At 39.0% G+C, this 20507-nt stretch overlaps 1 protein-coding gene across 1 annotated transcript in view; it reads right to left on the bottom strand.

Annotated features, from left to right (window-relative positions):
- LOC118789364 (glypican-6-like) overlaps positions 1-20507 on the bottom strand; it is a 189783-nt gene that overhangs the window by 136986 nt on the left and 32290 nt on the right. The window contains exon 2 of the mRNA XM_036545752.1: positions 19978-20136. Coding sequence (XP_036401645.1) covers positions 19978-20136 — 159 coding nt within the window. The remainder of the gene's footprint in view (positions 1-19977; positions 20137-20507) is intronic.

The raw sequence follows: 20507 nt of genomic DNA, 5'->3' as shown, positions 1-20507 counted from the left end.
AGACATATAATGAACTATGTGTGAGTTAGGATAGTGTAAGAATGACTCCATCAACAACCATCACAGACATACTTCTTTCTAGCTAATTTCCTGAAGAGGGTTGCCTAACAGTGCATGACAGGGTGCCTGGGAGTAAACTGATTTAACTCTTCGGAATGAAAAGTTTGCAATTAGAGGGCACTCCTCCTTCCACAGAACTCCGCATCCAGTAGCAGAACATCCCCTGCGTTCTGCCTGCCTCAAACCGGGCCTTTGACTTCACCTGTCGCATTCTTGCTGCATGAGTGCCCTGATGAATATTAAAGAGTGGACCTCTGACAGTGCACTGGCCTCTGGAGTCTCTCAGCTAATTCAGGCATATTAAAAAAGCACAAGATAATTCATTGAGAATCTGGTTTTTAAAGTTATTTTGAAGAGTTATGTTTACTTCTTTTACTTTTTTACAACATGCCCCAGTAACAAGTAAGCCAACACAATTAATCAAAATATCAATGGGCAACTGAACACAAGATGGACATAATGAACACACATGAATTGAAAGGCTTTCTCTACCCTAAAGAAAGGGGAGTTAAAATGCCATATTGTCCTTTTAAAATCAGATGTTAATTCAAACAAAAGCACAACACCTGCCACAACTATTTAGTGTTAGAGGCATGATAAAAGCCATGGCCTTGTTGTAGTCATTGTAATGATATGAACAATAATAGAATTACCAGGAATTTCATTACAAATTGCAAGCCCATTGTTTTAAATGCATCCCTCTCATAACCTTCAGCTCTTCTGTCAAGTTTATCAATGTGGAAACTCAGAAGCCAATTCCAATATTTGTGAGATCTCACTGACCGTCTCCTGCCAGTAAAACGATGAAGCAGACATCGTCTTGTCTTTTGCATTCTATTGTCTCCCATCTGGTTACGATATGTCAATACATCTACTGTAGCTATGGCAGACCACACAGTAGCTGAAGAGTCTTGTTCAATTAAAGAGAAACTGACATTCCGCTCAAAGAGATTGATTATTCTTATTGATTAAAATAAAGATCAAATCGCTTTCCCCTCTGTCAGCTCAGTGCCACAGATGTTAGTTGCCTTACCACAACTCCAGGACCCCGGGTTCATGTTTGACTCTGTGTGAAGTTTTCATGTTTCCCTCATGTCTGCATGAGTTTTCCTCTATCTTCCACCAACAGTTCTAACAAATTCTGCGTAGCTTCTTTAACCTTGCTAAACTGTCCCTTGTGTGTGTGTGAGTGTGTGTGTGTGTGTGTGCGTGTGTGTGTGTGTGTGTGTGTGTGCGTGTGTTGCTTACAAAGGACTCAGGTTTTGTTCAAAGTGTAGTCTTGCCTTACACTTTCACTCTGGCTCACAGTGTTTCTCAAAGATAAAAGTGCTGGACGGATACTACTTGTCCGTATGCCTCTGACTTGAAGACATGATTGTTCGTTCACATATCTATATACTGCATGTGTATATGTGTTTACATTTGATCAAGTCACATGGCCCCCTTGTTTCTCTTTGTTTTTTTATACTACATTCTGGTATGTCTGTCTGACAATCCTAGTGCAAAGAGGTGACTAATGTCAAAAGAAATATCAAATAACATTTAATACTGTTTATACTCTCTATAGAGTCCCTGTGGTTGCTTGAACCAAATTGTACTTTCTTTAGTCTAGTGATTGAGTTTAACATAAATAAATGAAATACATGCATAAAAATGTACTATACACTGATGAGCCTTATATGAATATATTATATTAAGATTTGCTGTGCTTTTTGGCAGGCTATATGAAGATTTCAAGGTCAAAGTGTGTGTACTGAACTCCTGATAGCACTGATTTTGACACACCACATTGTGAAAGTTCAACAGGCAACACGCCCTCCTGGGAGGTGTGAGAAAATAGTTCCCATGAGACCGGAATTGGGGTTACACAACCACTGACCCCATTCATCTTCCCAATGACAAATGCCTACATAACATTTTACAGCACAGACTACCAGAGCCATTCCAAAAATGATTTTTTACAAAGGTCGCGCAAGATCTGTAAAGCACTGATGACTGCTGTACACAGTGTTCTCTCACAGATGAATATCCTACATAGTTAAAGCATTTCTAATTGTCCTCATAGCTGTTGCTGTCCCATGTGTAGTTTATATAAGCAGAAGAACCTATTTAATCAAACCCTCTTGCTTGTGGGGGCCAGCTTTGTTTCAGTGGAAAACTGTGAGAAGAGCAGTAACTTTGTTGCGACATCAGTCTTTATTTTCAGTATTATCATCACATACTTCTTTTTTGTGTGGTTGTAAGCGGTTATTAATATTTTCAGTGTTATTATTACTATTAATATTATTCAAGTAATCACACTGCTTGAGAAACCCAAACAAGCAACTTTTGACCATCAATTTGACAACCTAGTTTTTCACATTGCCAGAGACCAGAAAAAATATTTCTCACAGAAACTAAGCAGACATTATTTCCCAAAGGAAATGTTGGAAATAAAATCCAAGAAGGAGAAGACACATCTCTGAGGCCAGATGATGAAAACTGCACCTGCATATCCTCCATGGGAGCGCTCAGGATACTTTCAGTGAAGGGCAACTAGACCGAGAGGAAGCTGTAAATTCAATCATCAAAAAGTTGGGAACCTAAAGTGGGCCCCTGCCAGACCTTACATAGTGCAGGTTTGGGAGTTGAGGGAACACATTATCCATGCCATATTTAGTTTGACTTTCAGTTTCATGTAAAGGAATGTTGGTTGGCCAGGATCCTTATTTAAAGTGCGTATGAAGAAATGTTCCAGAGTAATGTTTTGTAATGTATTGTTCAGAGTGTCACCTTGACTGGACAAAGACAATGTTTTGGCATTACGTCACTAACACATTCACACTGATAGGACCCGCTGATCTGATCATGAGCATTAGACATTTGATTTTTTTGTTGTTTGAATAAATTCTGATGTGATCACTGGTGATGCACTTGTTTCGAGGTATAACTCCTGCTGTTTGACTGTCACAAAGATTTAGATAAAGTATATTAAAGATAAAGTAAAATGGCCTTTTGAAAGATCTCCTCTTCCTGAATAACCTCCTTTGAATGTCGCAGAGAGTTTTCACCCTTTGAGCTAGAGTATGTTACGTATTCATTGGACTTGTACAATCCATTGACCTTGAAGTGGCACTTTGAAGTGGCACTGTATGGCAGTATCTTTTCTTGTTTTCACATTTTTCAAATTATTGTCTTGTCATCATCGAATAAACACTGCAATTTTCTGCCGAACAGCCTAACTTGTGGATTTCCCCATCTGGCAATATCCAGATTACATGTCCTTCTGTATTAACATATAAATGTGCTAGGCCTCAATGAAATTGTCTGTTTTTCTTTCTTACTCTGTTGCACATGGTCCTAAATAAAATCAATCAAGCAGTCTCATCTGAAACAATGCTGTATATGGTCTGGTATTAACCTTTTATGCTGTATATGGTCTGGTATTAACTTTCCAGTCATGTCCTTGCTGTACAGTACATGAGGACCACTCTGCTCGTACCAAGGGGATGGCCTTCTGGACACTCTCTACCCTGTCCACCCTGCTTTCGTTTGACACGGCCCTTAACAGCATATAGAAAAAAGAGCCTATGCTGTCTGATTCCAACTCCTCTCTGGATGTCTGAATGCTCCACCCACACTTTCCATACCATGCCTCAGCCCCCACAAAGCTAAGATTGGACACTGTCAGGGTACTAAACCTGGCAGCGCAGACTGGGGGCCCGGGTGATGTCACTGACCTCATTCCAACACAGTTCAAATGCTGCTGGATAACTGTGTCAAGATTCAATCTTCCCAATTCCCCTGCACCCACTGTTCTCTTCTGCTATTCTCGCACTGACGCTCAGTAGATTACCATACTAATTCCACCCATTGAAAAAGAGCCCCTCTGAAGATGGCAGTACGGGAAATGAGATTAATTGTAACCTGCTGATGTCTTATCTACCGGTACAACACAGCTAAGATGAGATATACAGAGGGAAAGCCATTAAGTTTTTTGCAATTCCCTTGATCGGTGAGCACAACTACAAATATGACAAGCATTAACAGACATGGGACATTGCATGCATACCACACACATGAAGCAGATCACTATTGAATTTCTTTATCAGTATCATTTTTTTACATTTAATAGATTGCAAGCATTCTTGCTGCAATATTTATGTCCTTATATTCTTGCAGATTCCTTACAACGTAGGAAAATCTGACCATTTGCTGAGTTCACGTTCATGGTAGACTCATTTCATAGTCAATCACCACATAATGTTCTTCCAGTTTGAAAGACAATCAAATCTTCAGGCATTCCCCCTTTTGACGTGGGCCACCCTTCCCTGCCATATAACAGGTAGGAGCGCAGAGCGTCATGTTTCAGGAGCCCCAACGGTTTGAGGAGCCGCGCTCGCCTCTGCCGGCTGAGTGCCTCTCGGTGCACCCTTGGAAGGCTTACATGGAGAGGTCTGGCAGGTTAATCCATCAACAGGGGCTTTTTCTGGGCTGGAGGAAAGGGGGTCGGGTTACCACCAGACAGACTACGAGCCACTGCCCCCCTCACACGATGGCATGCTGTTGAGGTTATGTTTTCAAAATACCCATGGCTTCAAAAGAGTTTAATTTTACCGCTAGATCACTGGTGGCAAGTCTGTCGGCAGCACAACCAGCCCTCACAACATTTCAGGACTGTTATTGAGGTTCAGACTGCAGATTAAAGTACATTTTAAAGTCTTTATTTCTTATTTTAGTTAATTTTATGTTTTGGATATTCAGTTTAATATACTATTCAAAAAGAATTATGATGATGATGATAATAATAATAATAATAATAATAATAATAATAGTTACTATTTTTCAATGTCAGGCATAGATGCTTATCAATGGACTTCTTTCAAGGTATCAAATACACATTAGAACTTCTTTTATCCATCTACCAACTTACAGAAATTGTAGTATCCTGAAAAAATCAGTCTATCTGTGTTGAACCCAGCAGGTCCAAAGTATAAGATGGAACCACACTAGTATTGGAACAAATTAGTACAAACAGCCATATCTACTCTCTCTCTCTCTCTCACACACACACACACACACACACACACACACACACACACTTAGCATGTCTTTGGACTATGCAGCGAAAGCGGAGAACCTGGAGGAAACCCATATAGGCACGGCGAGAACATGCAAACACCACAGAGACAGACATTTAATCCCACAGCGCTGCTTAATTGCTAACCATTTTGTCCTCGGTACGACTGGCACCAGATTAACATAACCATTATGTCTGAGGTCAGGGAAGGGCCCAGAATTCAGCCTCTCACTGCGATCAAGTTCTTTCAGGAGAGAATCTATTTCATCCCAAACTGAAAAAAGGGAAATAATGCCAGAATGTGATGTCAGCTGTAGCCCGAAGAATTCAATATCTAGGACTCAGGGATCAGAACAAAGTGAATTACAGACTTAAGACAGCGATTAAATAAATAAATAAACAGCGGCAAGAAATGAAATCAGTTTGCGATGGATCTCATATTGCCTTTTCAGCAGGTCCGCCGAGACCCTCTCCAGGCATATTGTCTCCTGAAATCTTCCAAGCGGCACTAAGCCACGGTATCAGGGCCCCCGCCGAGCATCCTTCCTGACGTTGATAAAATTAGGCGGAGTGGTGGCCTGCCCTCCCATGGAAGTGGCCGCCACGAGGCATGAGCTGAAGTACTGGCCAAACCGCATTTTCCCCCTTTCGCAAGAGGCCTCTTCTCATGACGTTCAATCTCCCTGACACCAGCCTATCAAAACAATGCTTATTTATTAATGTACACTTCCAGGAATCTCATGTTTTCATGTTTTTTTTTCTCATTTTCCTATATAAAAATGCAATGCTAAGTAAACCCGAGGTCAGGTGATCAGTATCTAAACACTCCGGCCTTTCTGCATATTTTATAATCTGAGAATGGCATTGAGTAGGTGTTGATAGCCACTGGCTCAAACACATACCTAATGCAGTGCAAGGATGCACTGTATCTTTTTTACATAACAGTGAACACAGAGAGACAAAACAAGTGGGTGTTTAAAAGTATACTCATTTAGTCTCTTGTTACTGTAAAGAGAGATGTCAATAAAAATGGAGATGAATGTATAATCTCCTACAATATGTACAAGTTCAAGTGATCTCCAATTAATGGTGCTGCTTCCTCAAACAAATGTCACACTGTGTATAAAATAAACACATTCCCTGTTATGTTCTTCAATTCAAACGCCTGCTCTGACATAATGAGTCAATTGCAATCCCTGTTCACAAACATCGGAGCCTAACTGGAGCAAGATTAATGAGGACCTTTGAGGTCTTTTTTTTGATGTTTTCATCTCAAGTGAGCAAGGCATTGTGGTTCAGAATTTCCTGAAAATGTTCTTTGCACTTACATGAATGGGAACATAAATTAGTAATGTGTATACTATCTGTTTGAGTGTGGTTGTGGATTCCTGCCAGTTTATGTTGCAGAAAATACACTTTTCAAGTGCACAATGCACAGGCCACTGAAACAACACATGTGGAGAACAAATAAAGCCATGTGTACAGTAGTTGCTCCAAAATCAATATTTTAAACAAGAACACACACAAATACACATTCAATATGCATCTTTTAAAACTTGAAAATTGCAATAGAACAGACTGTATTCACTTACCTGTAAACAGTCTCATATACAGTATATAAAATATGTAGTTGATGGGGGTAGCCACCAAGGCTGTTATGTTCTAAACAAATTTAAAATTATAACTCCAGAATTACAGATAAACACACAAAATAGCACAATCAGACAGCAAGACATCACTCCATTTACTCCTAGCTGAGAAATTCATCGACTTTCATGCATGCACCCATGGGTGATATTTACTGGGAATATCACTGTACATTACATGAGCATAATACCATTGCATTTTTCTCTACATTAGTATGGTAACTGTGTTTTACAACTGCACATACATACTGTATATCCATTCATCTGGAATAATTTCTCTTGGGGGGGGGGGGTTGCCAGGCTTTCAAAATAATATTTTTCATATTATTTGACTTTGAAAACAAATACAAATAATAATAATAATAATAATAATAATAATAATAATTATTATTATTTTTTTTAAAAAAAATATATATAATTAAAAAATAATCCTTCACATTTCTATCTTGCCAATATCTTGTTCACTAGCATTTGCTCATGAAAAAAACAATATTCTAAACAATGTCATCAAACCATCCAATAATTTAAAATTGTGCTTCCTCTTATAAATTAATTTTTCTTCTGCAAATATAAGTGTATAATGCACCTCTATGCAGCATATCTCCTGATCATAGTCTAGAAAAGAGTACAGTGTCCTACATCAAAAAAATTGGCAGGTATTCAAAGAAAATGTTTACTAGTCAGTCATATAAAGAGATATGGGCAGATCCCCCTGTGTTTAAAGCTTACAGATACAAGTGTTCCATTTACAGGAGCAACATGTGAGAGGGCCACTGTTGTTAGACAGGCGCTCACAGCTTAAAGCGTATCTGATTGGCAGTTAGAATAGTATCTGAAAAGTACTGCTATGAACAAAACTGTATTAATTATTAATGACATTTTTCTGTAAATTCAGCACACCACTGTGAGCACAGCAGAGATGATGCCACACATACAGCGAGTAGTTCTACACTAGTAGTTTGTCAAAGTATTTTTAATGACAAACTGGCAGTGCCTTGCCTCCCATCACAGTGTGGTGCTGTGCACCATCAACGTCGGCTGATGCCGTCGAGTTGCAATGAACATTCCATGTGGCTGCATTTGAGCTATATTTAAAGTGATGCCATATTCAATCAATGTACGTTTGCACACTTTGTAGTGCGTAAAACTTTAAACTGTGCACTAGCTACTTACTTTCAATTGCTTTAACTGATCCTTTTTCCTAATCCATCCTGCCTTTAGTTACAGTTGAATGAATATAGCCAGTTTAAACAGGACATATAGATGTACACGTTTCTTTTTTTCTGGGCACTTACAGACTTGCATCCTCCTCCGTTTCCTTCATCATATTTATTCTTTCCTTGTGAACAATGTTATCCATATTAGCAAATCATTTACACACTTGCCAACTAACTTGCTTTCCTATGTTGATAGCTATCTTAATAGATTCAATTTTTTCACTCTCAAGACTCAGAAACAGGGAGTTACATTGATATTTCTGTTATATAATTCTACACTGTAGGCCAAAAATCTGCATGACTGGTGCATGACTGGTGAAAAGGCAGTAGCCTAAATGAACAGTGTCTATTGAAAGACACCTTTTTAAAAATGTTATTCACTGTATCATTTAATATATGGTGTTAATCTCAATGCAATTCCATATAATCTCCCTTTAGTCCTCCAGTCTGAGCAGGATCCTGAGGACCCTGAACTTAAAGGTGGTGACAATATCGGCACAGGAAGAAAGATTTTCTGTCCTTCATCACAAGAATTGTGAGCGCAGGGGGGAAACCAACAATAAAGGAATGTAGGCCTGAAAGTGAAGGGTGCACTGTATGCAAATAATGAATCCCAGGATCCTGTTTTGCATTGAAGCAGATATGGGAATTTAGCAGGTAGGACCTAGTTCCAGAGGGCGCTACCATTTCAAGGATCAATATCTATCCAACCGATATCCAACCTAGAAATATCCATTTACGCCAAAGGCAGGTCCTAGGTAATCCCAGGGAAAATCTGGGTTCCCTCATCAGTGTAAAAAGGGTCTAAGGTTTTAAAGTGGAAGATAAATAAAAAAGTTAACACTTTTGCTTTGCTTTGATTTGACTATGTTAGAATGCATTGACTTATTCAGGTCAGTTTCTGACAGCACATCACGAACATTACAGGATATGCTTCACTCATTGATCTGAATGGCAAACAATGTAGCGACTCAGTCTTCATCACATCAGTAAGTGCACCAACACAGAAACAACAGAGCTGGAGTTCAAAGATATGTACTTCAATTGGACACTGACAACACCGCATCACTAGTTCAACTCACTGCTGATAGGCAGAGCCTTTCTTTGGGGAGCTGCATTACAAGACCAGCCCTGAAAAAACATTAACAAAGACTACGCAATGGGAATGAGACTGGATGTGAAAGTACACGGCAAGGTTGTTGAAAGTTTTATCTCTGAACCTAGGGACTAACAAGAGTTCACCAACAAAGTGCACAGAGGAAGCTGGTGAAGAGCCTTTCTCTTTTTCACACAATACAAAAATGTCTATGGCAAGGATGGGTAGCTCAGAGTGGAGGAGAAAAATGAAAAATCTCCAAAATCTAAGGTGGAGTCAGATATTTCAAAACACACCCATTTACAACATATATAATGGCCAGTGACTTCAGCACACTCCACACAGTCTTCTGTATGTTGGTAAATATCCAAGAAGACTCTTTGTACACACTTGGCTAGTGAAGAACATAAATATACCTTCACTAGACCAGAAGAGAAGGGGCCAAAGACACAAAAAGAGATCACATTAGCCGAGAGGTAAATAAACTAGAGTCTAGATGTGTAGATGTGCAGGTAAACACACACAGAGCGCACCCAGTGTGAGCCCGAGGCTCGTCGTTATTGTGTACCATCAAGGCTTTGCCCGCCACGCTCTCCGCTGTTGTTTGGAAGCACAGTGAGGTTTGCTGGTGCAGATAATCGTTAAATGTGCCAGTCAAGTAAGGCCAGGTTCATTTGCTTCTCCACTGCACCGGTCTCTGTCCCCATGTGATCACGAATACGCAGCCAGGAGCTCTTAAGTGCCAATTCTGCTCGCATCGCACGTGCGTTAAGACCGGCTCCTCACTGACTCATAATCATGTTTCAAAGCTCATCTTTCAGAGCGCATACTTGTGCCTAAACACCTTCGTGGCTTGTTGGAGCCTATTTTTGGGCGTTGGAAATGAAATTAAATTTAAGGTTTACCGTAGCTATAGCTCATACCTTCTTATGAACAACTGTGATCTTTACTTGATAAAAAAAGAAAGCTATGCCTGTGAGATACTATGAACTGTTATTACTGTTGTATTTTAGCTGCTACTGAGCTCAAATATGTCAAGGTCTCTCGTCATTTCCGCTCCAAGTATTTCTATGTATTTGTATTTTTATAATATACTGTCTATCACAACACATAAAAAGGAGGACACCTTGCCTATGTAAAATGTGCACATTAATTTTTTAACATTTCAGTTTTGAAATTTTAAACACAGCATCAATCTCTACCCATGAGGAGCTACAATATCTAAAAATAAGACTAGATGTTACTGTTAGATATGACTGTCTTGGAAAGCTACAATAATTTTGTTCTGTAAAACTGAAGGGTGATATTCTGATTATTTCAATGGATAACAATAATGTTTAGTTCACATTACTGTAGTTCTGCTACAATCATGTAACAGTGCCCACATACTGTATGTCATTCATTTACTTGGAGGGTCTTTTGCCATTTATAATTCCACCATATACCTAGGGGTGCAATGTTGTTTACCATCAGCACTGTTATGAGACTTCTAAGATTCTGATATAACATTAGATAACCCTCTACAACTGAAGGTGTGATCCAGCTTGTGCCTGTGTGTGTTATGCCAGACATTGCTGTATGAATAAATGCTTGTTAAACCTATACACCTGTTCATTTATGATTCAGTGCTCTCTCCATTCTTCTGACACAATTTTCAATTACTTCTGGGTGGAAAACCAAATATCACAGCTTGCTGCAAAACCTCTCAACCAGTCATTTTCACAGTTCCTCTCATTTCAGAAAAGAACTTGCACATGAAATTTCTACAATTTTACCTTTTTGTTGAAAAACAGGGGTGTGACTTTTGTTAGAACATATTAAATTGGATAGAAGTTGGACAGTTACCACACTACGGATGCTTATCACTAGTGATGGCAGAGTGAGGTCTCATTAAACAACACAGGACATACAGCTACCATGAGATGTCAATCACTGTCTTATTTGACCCAACCAAATTGCTTTTCTCTCCACAGTGAAATGCAATGACACACTCATAATGTCATGTGTCACCTGACAGGGTATGTCCTGTAGTCAAACAGTAGCCATCAACTGGAATGTGAAGTCAGTGAAGCTACTGGCGTTTTACACTCACTGGTAAGGTACCATCCATTGGTTTAATAATTACATTGTATTACAAATGGGGTCATAGATGAGACTAACATTGACCTCATCTATACAGGAACACAACTGTGATCTGTGATTTCAAGTGACATGGCACTTACCAGCTTTTATAATTCAATACTCATTAATATTATTTTTGTATCCATATATTTGGAAATAGTTTGCAAGTTCAATTTCTTTTCAGATTTATCAGTATAATGTACATTGGTATAATAATGTTGGTCCTGAAAGACCCAAATCCCCATCTCCTGTCCCAGTTATTTCACTGGTGGCTTCTGGTGTGAAATTTTCAGCAGTTGCCTAAGCCTAGCTGTGATGCTGTCACTGGAGATGTACTGCAACACATCCCATAAAAAATGGATTTAAATGGTTTAAAATCTTAGCTACAGATGTCTGCAATGTTTACCATCTGCACAGTCCTGCACAGCAGTAATTGTGGCTTTCAAAATTTAGTCGAGAGATGCTTTTTTCAGTTCAGCTGCCCAGGCTGAAGCAATTATTCATCTGATTTAATTTATCTTTCACAACCCACATCTCAACCCTCGCAGGGGGATGAAAAAGATTTCAGCTCAAGAGACATTAGAAGAATTCAATTATTTAATGTGTTAATGGTCCCGAGGTCTTAAAATACAGAACATTCCCTCTCTGATACCTCACTGGGAGCACTGAATTCCTCAACCCTTACAAGCTTTTGAGGGGGTGTCCTTCATAGCAGGAGAGGTCAGGAGTCTGTCCAGATAACAGTCAAACTCCGTTTAAAACTGGCACAAATTTCTCTAAGACTAAAGCAGTATGGCATAAACAGGGAAATGGTCACAACACTGCTGACACTGACAGTTTTTTAACTAAGTGGATACCCTCCCAATAACATGCCAGCTGAAATCACAGAAATGAAAAAGAAATTGTCCCCTACTTAACACTTATACTTCAGGATTTGAGATTCCAAATCATACATATCATTTATCTTGAACCCAAAGCCTGTACTTTTCACCGTATCACTTATTACTAAATAAGTTAATTAAGATCACAACTGATGACTGAGTACCAAAGTAAAATTACAATAATAACTTCACTTACATTTTCACAAAACCTTGTTGAGTGGTGCAAGCCAAAAGGCAAACTGACCAGCACCGTTTGGCGTGTCTAACTGTCGAAGATGCTCAGTGGGGAGGATGAAAGGCAAGTATGAAGGCCGGGCCAGCACTGAGAATCACAGCTCAGGAAAAAAAAAAAAAACAACCCTGCTTCCCTGACCAGCCCTGACAGGAAGAGGTCGTAATCCATTGGGAAAGTTCACTGGGGCTTGGTCGGAATCACGCTTTGCACCAAAACAATGAGCAGCTTTGACAAAGCTGTGCGATGGCAGTCTGTCCCCGAAGGTTTTATCATTTCAGGGCCCACTGAGCCAACATGTTTCACTTACCTTGGTGGTGACTACACTTGTCTGTTTTGGAGGACTAAAACATACTTCATGCTATACTCAAACTGAGTCAGAGCAAGACTCCTGATGGCTTCTGGCAAACAGATACAACTAATACCTTTAAAGAGCCGGGCAATCTAGAGGGAGTGTATTTATTGTAGTTCATTAACTGAGCAGTAGTGGCACGGTGAGTAAGTGAGACAGGGTAACCATTCTATTAAAACGCACACAAGTTGGCCTCTGTGGGAATAAGATGGATGTAAAGACAGAGGAAAAACAGGCTGGTGTGGAGCAGAACTCTTAACCTTCTGCGTGAATTAATCCCAGTGCCCTTGGAATGACTCAGAGATGGGAGCACACAGCGTTGGGATTATTCAATAATGCATCAAAACAGGCCTTGGAGAGGTGTCCAGTAAACAAATGGATATATTAAAGATTTCTTAATAGGTCCCTACTGTATGAATACAGTAAAGTGGTACAGAAATAAGAGTATGTAAAATAGATGAGGAGTGGATTTAAGACCAGTCAGGTGCAGATCAGACCATGGCAAGAGGAACGGAATGTGATGCTCAAGCCACTGAGCATCCACTCCTCAACTGAAATGCATCTTCTGAGAGTTACGGCACAATGTATACAAACATAAAACTTGTGAGTGTTATAACAATATCATAAAGAGCATCCTCGAACAGTGAAAACCACTCTGTGAGGGGTGTTTTGTTAACACACATGGAGAAACGGAGTGTATGTTTCACAATATCAAACCAACAGTTACTCTTACAACAGCTGTCTTAGAAATGCTTCAACCTGGCATGCAGAGTGCTCTTCACAAAAATATTAAAACACAAAGTTCACTAGTTTCTCCTATGCATGTAAGGATGCTAAAGCGCAACTGAATTCTGGAAACCACAAGAGAAAGTCTGTGGTAATCACAGATAAACTAAAACTCAATTCTACACTCATAGCTTAAATTTGTTGAGTGCTCAGTGACCTAATAAAACATGACGCCTGTTATAAATGCAAAAACTGAGTTTGAAAGAGTGCCGTGCTTTACCACACAAAATTCAAAGCAAGTAACGCTCATAAATTTATTTCAAAGACAACTTGGGGAGAATTATCTTCTTTTTGCAAAAGCGATTGAGAGGACTTCAAAGTTACATGTTGTGTCTATACTGTGACATTTAAAAGAGAGACCTGGGCTGTGCTTTAAATATTTAAAGTCACTCAAAAAAAAAAAAAAAAAAAAAAAAGACACGGACAGACGAAAGTTGACGATTACACGAGACGCTTCAAAGGGTGACAACAGTACCCACGGCATCGTGTGTCTTTTTTGTCCTAATGTCAGGCATAAGACACAAACATATTCAACATGCGTACACAGGAAAGACAGGCCATCCTTCAAAGTATCTCCAATAGGCCAATGACTCTGACTTTTCTAACCGATCAATATTCACCCTTCGAGGGACAGGAGACATTCTGATGAGTCTGGTAATCTGCTGTGCCTCACTGACAGATATCGCATTTTTATTTTTCTTTTTTTCCGTTTTCTTGGATGCCGTACTCCATTCCAGTCCCTTGGGATTGGATGTGATTATGGAGGTCTTGGAGAAGTGTCTTTACCTAAGGGGGAGTCTGATTTTCCCTCTAGAAGAGGTAGAGAGCAATTGAATGAGCATACCAAGACTAATCTCAACAAGGCATCGGGTAACAGCATTGTAACTTGCATTTGGTACACACTCGTCATGGATTATGGAATGGGAACTATTAGATCAAATGCGTTAAAAAATTGACATCTTCACATCACAGCACTCCGTATTTCCCTCAGATGCATAAATATGTAAAGCCTCATGCAAACAGGACTTACAAGGCATCTCCAACCACACACCCAGAAACTGCTCAGTAGTTTATCTAACAGTTACTGATTAAAATGTATATCTACTAGGATCTTGGCTGTACATATTTTTTTTCTGTTTTCTCAGAAAAAAAGGAAATGAACTTCAATGAAAAAGTGCTTACAAAGCACACAGTGAGTCAATGACTCTAACCAGTCCAATTTACAAATGCGTGTTATGCCCAAACACTTCCTTTTTTCCTCATGGAATGCTTGTAGTTGACTTTCATGATGCATCCTGATTGCTACATGAATATTCTATCTACAACTCTAACACAGCAACCTTGTGAAAGTCAATTTGAAGCTAAGCAGTTTCTTGCTGTGTGCAAGCTGGCCCATGTCCTCCTCTGTTAATGTATTCATACAGCACACAAAGTAATAAAAACTGATGAAGCCTAACAAACCATAAATTTCTAAAGGCAGGATAATTACAGATGGAGCCTGTCCGTTATTGATTCTTTTTTATTATTATGTATGAAAATTTAGCTACTCAAGGTTAATTCCCGATGTGACAGCCAGTGATCCTCACATCATATCCATAATCAAATTACTGTAATTACATTTCCTCTGCATTCTGATTTATCACTGTGTTCAGTTTGATAGTAATGGCACAGTGCTACATAAGTTTCAACTTTTTTTTGTGGCAGCAGTAACCAATGTTCTTATGCTATACAGTTACAACCTCTGCTAAACAAGTAGTTTGTTGGAGCTGATTGAAGAATCAGTTATTCCCTCCTCTTCAGAATGTTCATGATAACACAGCAATATTTTATACAATCAAAGCATCTCCAACTCATTAGCTTAATTACTACATTATTAAAAACATCCCACAAAACTGATACTGAAACAACTGCTTGATGATGGCCTCATTGCCTCTCATGATTATTGCCTACAGCATCTTCTCATCCAAATGATATGTCAGTAAAACACAAACATGGTGTTTCTGGAGGATGCAGCACAATCATTTAAGAATTCAATACTCAGATCAGTACTGTGGACTTGTTCACCAAGCAACCATCACCAGATACAAAAAATGGGTACATTTATTTCAACTTCTTTTTCTTTCTCAAAGAAGTTTTGTTGAAGTTAAGATAAAAATTCTGCACACAATTTCTACTGTCCACAATATCTCTGATACCAAGGTCCTATGAGCCTTGCTCCTGAAGAGTCTGTACAGAGTACACTTCTATGCATTCAATTTCACTGTGCAAATACTGGAGATGTTGGAGATGTTGGAGTGTCAAAGGAGCACACAATCAATGCAACCGACAAACACAAAGCAGTTCAGAATCATAATATTCATGGGTAATTTTTACCATTTAACAAGCACTCAAAAAATCTAAGAATTTGAAATTTTATATTTATGCTTACATTTGTCTTCATAATATAAGCAACATATTACAGGTCAGGTTATAAACAAGGCAGAAAATTCCTCACATGCCTTGCAAATTCATTATGTATTAAATAAATTATTCATATGCTTCAATGAGTAACTCAACTCGCATCACATCCCCTGACAGAAGATATGATGAATTGCAGCAATTGATGTCTGAGAGAACTTCAGTGATGAGAAACACTGGTTGACCATTTCTAGTAGAACCACAAATAGAAAGAATTCCAAACCACTCATTTCACTTATTCATCTTATTAGGATAAGAAAATTTGGTGTGCTCAGATTGCCACTGGTGGACGATGAATTGTATTTAATTTTCTTTCCTACAGGCCTTAATCGCCAGTTACATTAGTCCGAGTGCTACTACTTCAGTTTTGGTTTCTGCTTTCTAAAATATTCTGAGAGGCATTCAACATGAAGTATATAATTCTGGACTTTTTAACAAAATATGAACAAACTGCAGAGATTTTTTTTCATAGGCAAAAGAAAATGTACAGCAACTGCTGGACTTTAATAACTATACAGTAATTTTACTAACTTAAATAACATTAATACCTATATTAAAATCCAAACAGTGAACGAGAAAAGCCCTCTCTAAAGCTGAACGAGCTCATCATCTTGTGCATCCTCCACTTGCTGCTAGCAGTGCATGCACTTGATGTGGCATCAGTACTACACGAGCATTTATGCCTCACTTTCACTCAGTGAGAAGTGCTGCTCAGCAAGCGCGCCTGATTGTCGTGGTCATGATACCAATCCAGAGCATCCCAGAGGTGCTTGGTTGGGTTCACTTTGGGTCAATAAGGTAGCCGGTACATTAAGATCAAGTTGTTCTATGCCAGGAAAGTGTAATAAATGCAGGCCACATGCAGTTGATGAGAACATTTTGCCAAAAGGCCTCCACCAGTGAAACTATTATAGTCTAATTTAAATGTAGATTACAGCATCACAACTCATTCTGCCACAGAGAGGTTGCAGCTTTGATGCCTCGAGCGCAGAGGTGGGACCCTTGCTGAAGAGATGTTTGATTGAAAGCCTTTTTTTCAAGGCTGCCCAGACTGTGAAATGAACTATTGGCAACTGGGAAGTCTTGCCGAATTGACCATAAGCTTTTCAGCTGAGGCTGAGGTAGCCGACGGAATGGGTGATTCTGGCAACAAGAGAGACTGATGATCCAGAGAGAAGCATGAAAACAAATCAGCAGGGGAGAGTAGGTGTGCTAAGAAGTGCATATGAGGAATCAGGACATTTATCCATTTGTCTGATTTTGTAAGCCGTAACAGGACACGATATTGTATAATTAGGAGTGTGACCCTGAAACTCTCTCAAATTGAAATGGTTAAATGTAATACTATTGTGCTTTTAACAGTTTTCTGTAAGGTCCTCTAAGCAAAAATCTCATGTGAGATGGACAGAACAGAGAAGCTAAAAGGTGAACAAGTGTGACATATGAATTGTTTTAACTGTGGTTGGAATAGTAACTGGAAAAAATGAGGGACAGGATGGAACCTGCAAAAGCCCAAATGTCAAAGGAGGGCTAGAGCTGTCTTTCACTTGAGCTTACACAATATACACAATATGTACCACGGGCGCAAAACCTATTTAAAAATAAACCTCATCTCTAGGCAGAAAACAATACATCAGGATGGTAAACGTATGAGAATGTCACTGTATACTTATGACAGATAAGTAATTGGCCAGTAGAATTATGTGGAAGTGTAGGTGAGAACGTAGAATGTATGTCTTACTCTTGTCATGTGTCTGTATAAACAGACAGTAACTTGGCCTTCCTGCTATAAATATATAGCAACAGAAACACCACAATTCCCATAGCCAGGACTTCTCTGTTCATAGAATTGTTTTGTGTTTATAGCATAATTCTGTGTGAAAAATTATGATTATGCAGATAATCTTTTTTGAGTCTTATAAAAGAGCACAAAGATTAAAACTCTTACACTTCCCAAGGCTTTTTGTATCCCCGGTCAGCAGTGCAGAAAGCCATGGCGTGATCAAATTCACACTTTCACAGCTGTGAACCATTCTATTACACAAATACGCAACCAAATAAAATTACCACTTTTGGTTACTACTATGAAATTCCCATTTTAGTTTTTACAGGTTCACCAAATTAAATTTCTATAAATTAAAGTGCATGGAGTGTTAGAACAGAACGACTCTCCCATAGATCATATCAGAGACACTGGCCTATTTAATCCATATTGACAGAAATAAAACAGCATATTATTATGATAACTTGTGGGAAGATTAAAGATCGACACCATGGTCATTATAAATTTATATGACTGTCTAGAGGATTACAGACAGGGGATTCAATTTCTGTCAAATGGGGTAAAAGAATGTCGGCAGTACACATACACTGTTATGAGGATCAACATATTTCTAATATTATCTGGTCTCTTCACATTTCAATCAACAAAACCAGGATTAACTATGACCACAGATTTCAGATATCCTGTTCACTTATAACCTGACCACTAGAGTCAGTCTTATCCTGAATTTGATAGAATGTTTCCAATAAAAAAGTTGAGACCCTTTGTAGTTTTGTTTTCAAATAAATGACAAAAGGTGTACTTTTGTATTCATACACTACAACGGACAATATGGTAAAGTGCACTCTCTCTCACTTTTGTTTTAAGAACTGAATTGGAAGGTTTACTTCATCTCTAGGCTTTGCACTGTAGAAAGATGTAGAAAGATCTCTTTTCTTCATTTATATTTCCGTATTAACTTTTAGTACTTCAAGGAGCAAGCAATTTTGTCTGCCTGCCATTTAGGAGAATATCCCCTCATATGACACAAAAACTAATAAGAGTTTTATGCACGAAAAGAAACACAGGGATTTATCCCTAGATTAATGTTTCTAAATGTCAGTGTTGGCAAAATATTTCATATTATATTCTACTATTTATTTAGCATAATATTTGCCTAGTAATCACTATTCAACAAGCCTTCAACAGGCCACCAATGCCTTTTCTGCTCTGTGATTCTTCAAGGTTTGTGATAAACAATGATATACAGGACCAATTAAAAGGAGTTAAAGCACTGCCACCCATTTTGCTTGGCCTTTAATTGACAAAGCAAGCTTTACTTGTAAAAACTTCTGCCTAAATGTAAGCATAAACATACGAATGACTTACACCAAGACCTTTGACTCACTCACATCAGTTGTACGGCCCACTCAATACCATGAACAAGCCCTTGAAACGTATACACAAACAATTAAACCTTTTAAAATTTCATTTAATGGGTTGAATTGTCTTCTTAAGTGGATGACTGGTGGGATTCTCTGTAGCACTCTTTGTAAGGACCTCATGCAGCATTGGATTTGGTTGTTGACAGAACTGCTATTATCTCACCAATACCATTGCATGTAGCACAGAAAATATGTTCCTGTGTTAGGGCAGGGCAATCCAGATATGTTTACCAAAGCTTTCTAGCCTGAAGGATAACATGCATAGAATCAAACTGGCCAAAAGCCAACAAAGAGCTGAACTTGTAAGCTAAGATGAGAGGTTAATTTACTTAAGGGAGCACTACTGTAGGACTACTGATATAGAGTGCTAACTTCAAACTGCTCAATATTCATGTCTGAATAGATGACTTACATAATTTTAAGAAATAATGGAAAATTACTGAGAGCACGCCCTTTTTCTACAAAAGCTACCCCATTTCATTTCATATTATACTTGTCAAAAGAGGAATCCATCAAAACTGAGATGCCCAAATAACTGAATTGTGCAGCGCTTTAATTCACCAGGGCTGATTAATAAGGCAACAATGAATACATCAGTGATAACGGGGAACATCTAAACAGCACCGTTTTTCAACACTGGTTTTTCCCAGTGACAGGTGGGAACACCTCTCCTAACATGGTGTTGCGCCTCCACAAATAATCACAATATTATTTGAAAATGCATATAGCTTTAGAAAAAAAAAATACACCACACGTCACTGTCAGACAGACCTTCCAATTAAAAGCGGAGGGGGGAATGTATCCAGACTAGCGTGGCAAGCATGTGATTAAAAATGAAAATGGGAAAAATAAACATTCCTTACCATCAAACTTTTTGTGCCTGGACACAAAGGTGGTCCGTAGTGTGTGGCTTGCCTCATCCACTAAATTCTCAAACTCCAGCTTGCTCTGCTGGCTCAGCCTGTCCTCCATCTCTGAGGTGCAGCAAGTATAGCCCTGGGGACAGATGCGCAGGTGTTCTCCTGGGAAAGACAGAGGGGAATCCACCTTTAGAAGAGAGCACAAAAGGACTCTATGCATGCAACCCGTCAGACTAGTGAACAAGAGACAGCATTTGATGGAACTGTTTGTGTGGTTTCTCCCTCCAGAAGCATGCATTCCAGGATCCATCATATGGATTGATGGCTGATGTGCATGCTGAAAATGAAAAAAAGTATCCAAACCGGTGTATTGGCAGTATCCACCCTAAGGATTATGGGAAATTAAATGGACTCTCACCTGTGACTGTCACCGTGAACCTGATGCAGCAAACTGCTAACATTTAAATCTGTAGCAGCACTTCTGCTGGGAGTTAAACTCCTAGATGAAGTGAGAACCTGATCCTTTGAAAGAT

This window comes from Megalops cyprinoides, chromosome 14 (genome assembly GCF_013368585.1).
Source record: "Megalops cyprinoides isolate fMegCyp1 chromosome 14, fMegCyp1.pri, whole genome shotgun sequence".
Lineage (NCBI taxonomy): Eukaryota > Metazoa > Chordata > Actinopteri > Elopiformes > Megalopidae > Megalops > Megalops cyprinoides.
This window is presented reverse-complemented; position numbering and strand designations above follow the sequence as displayed.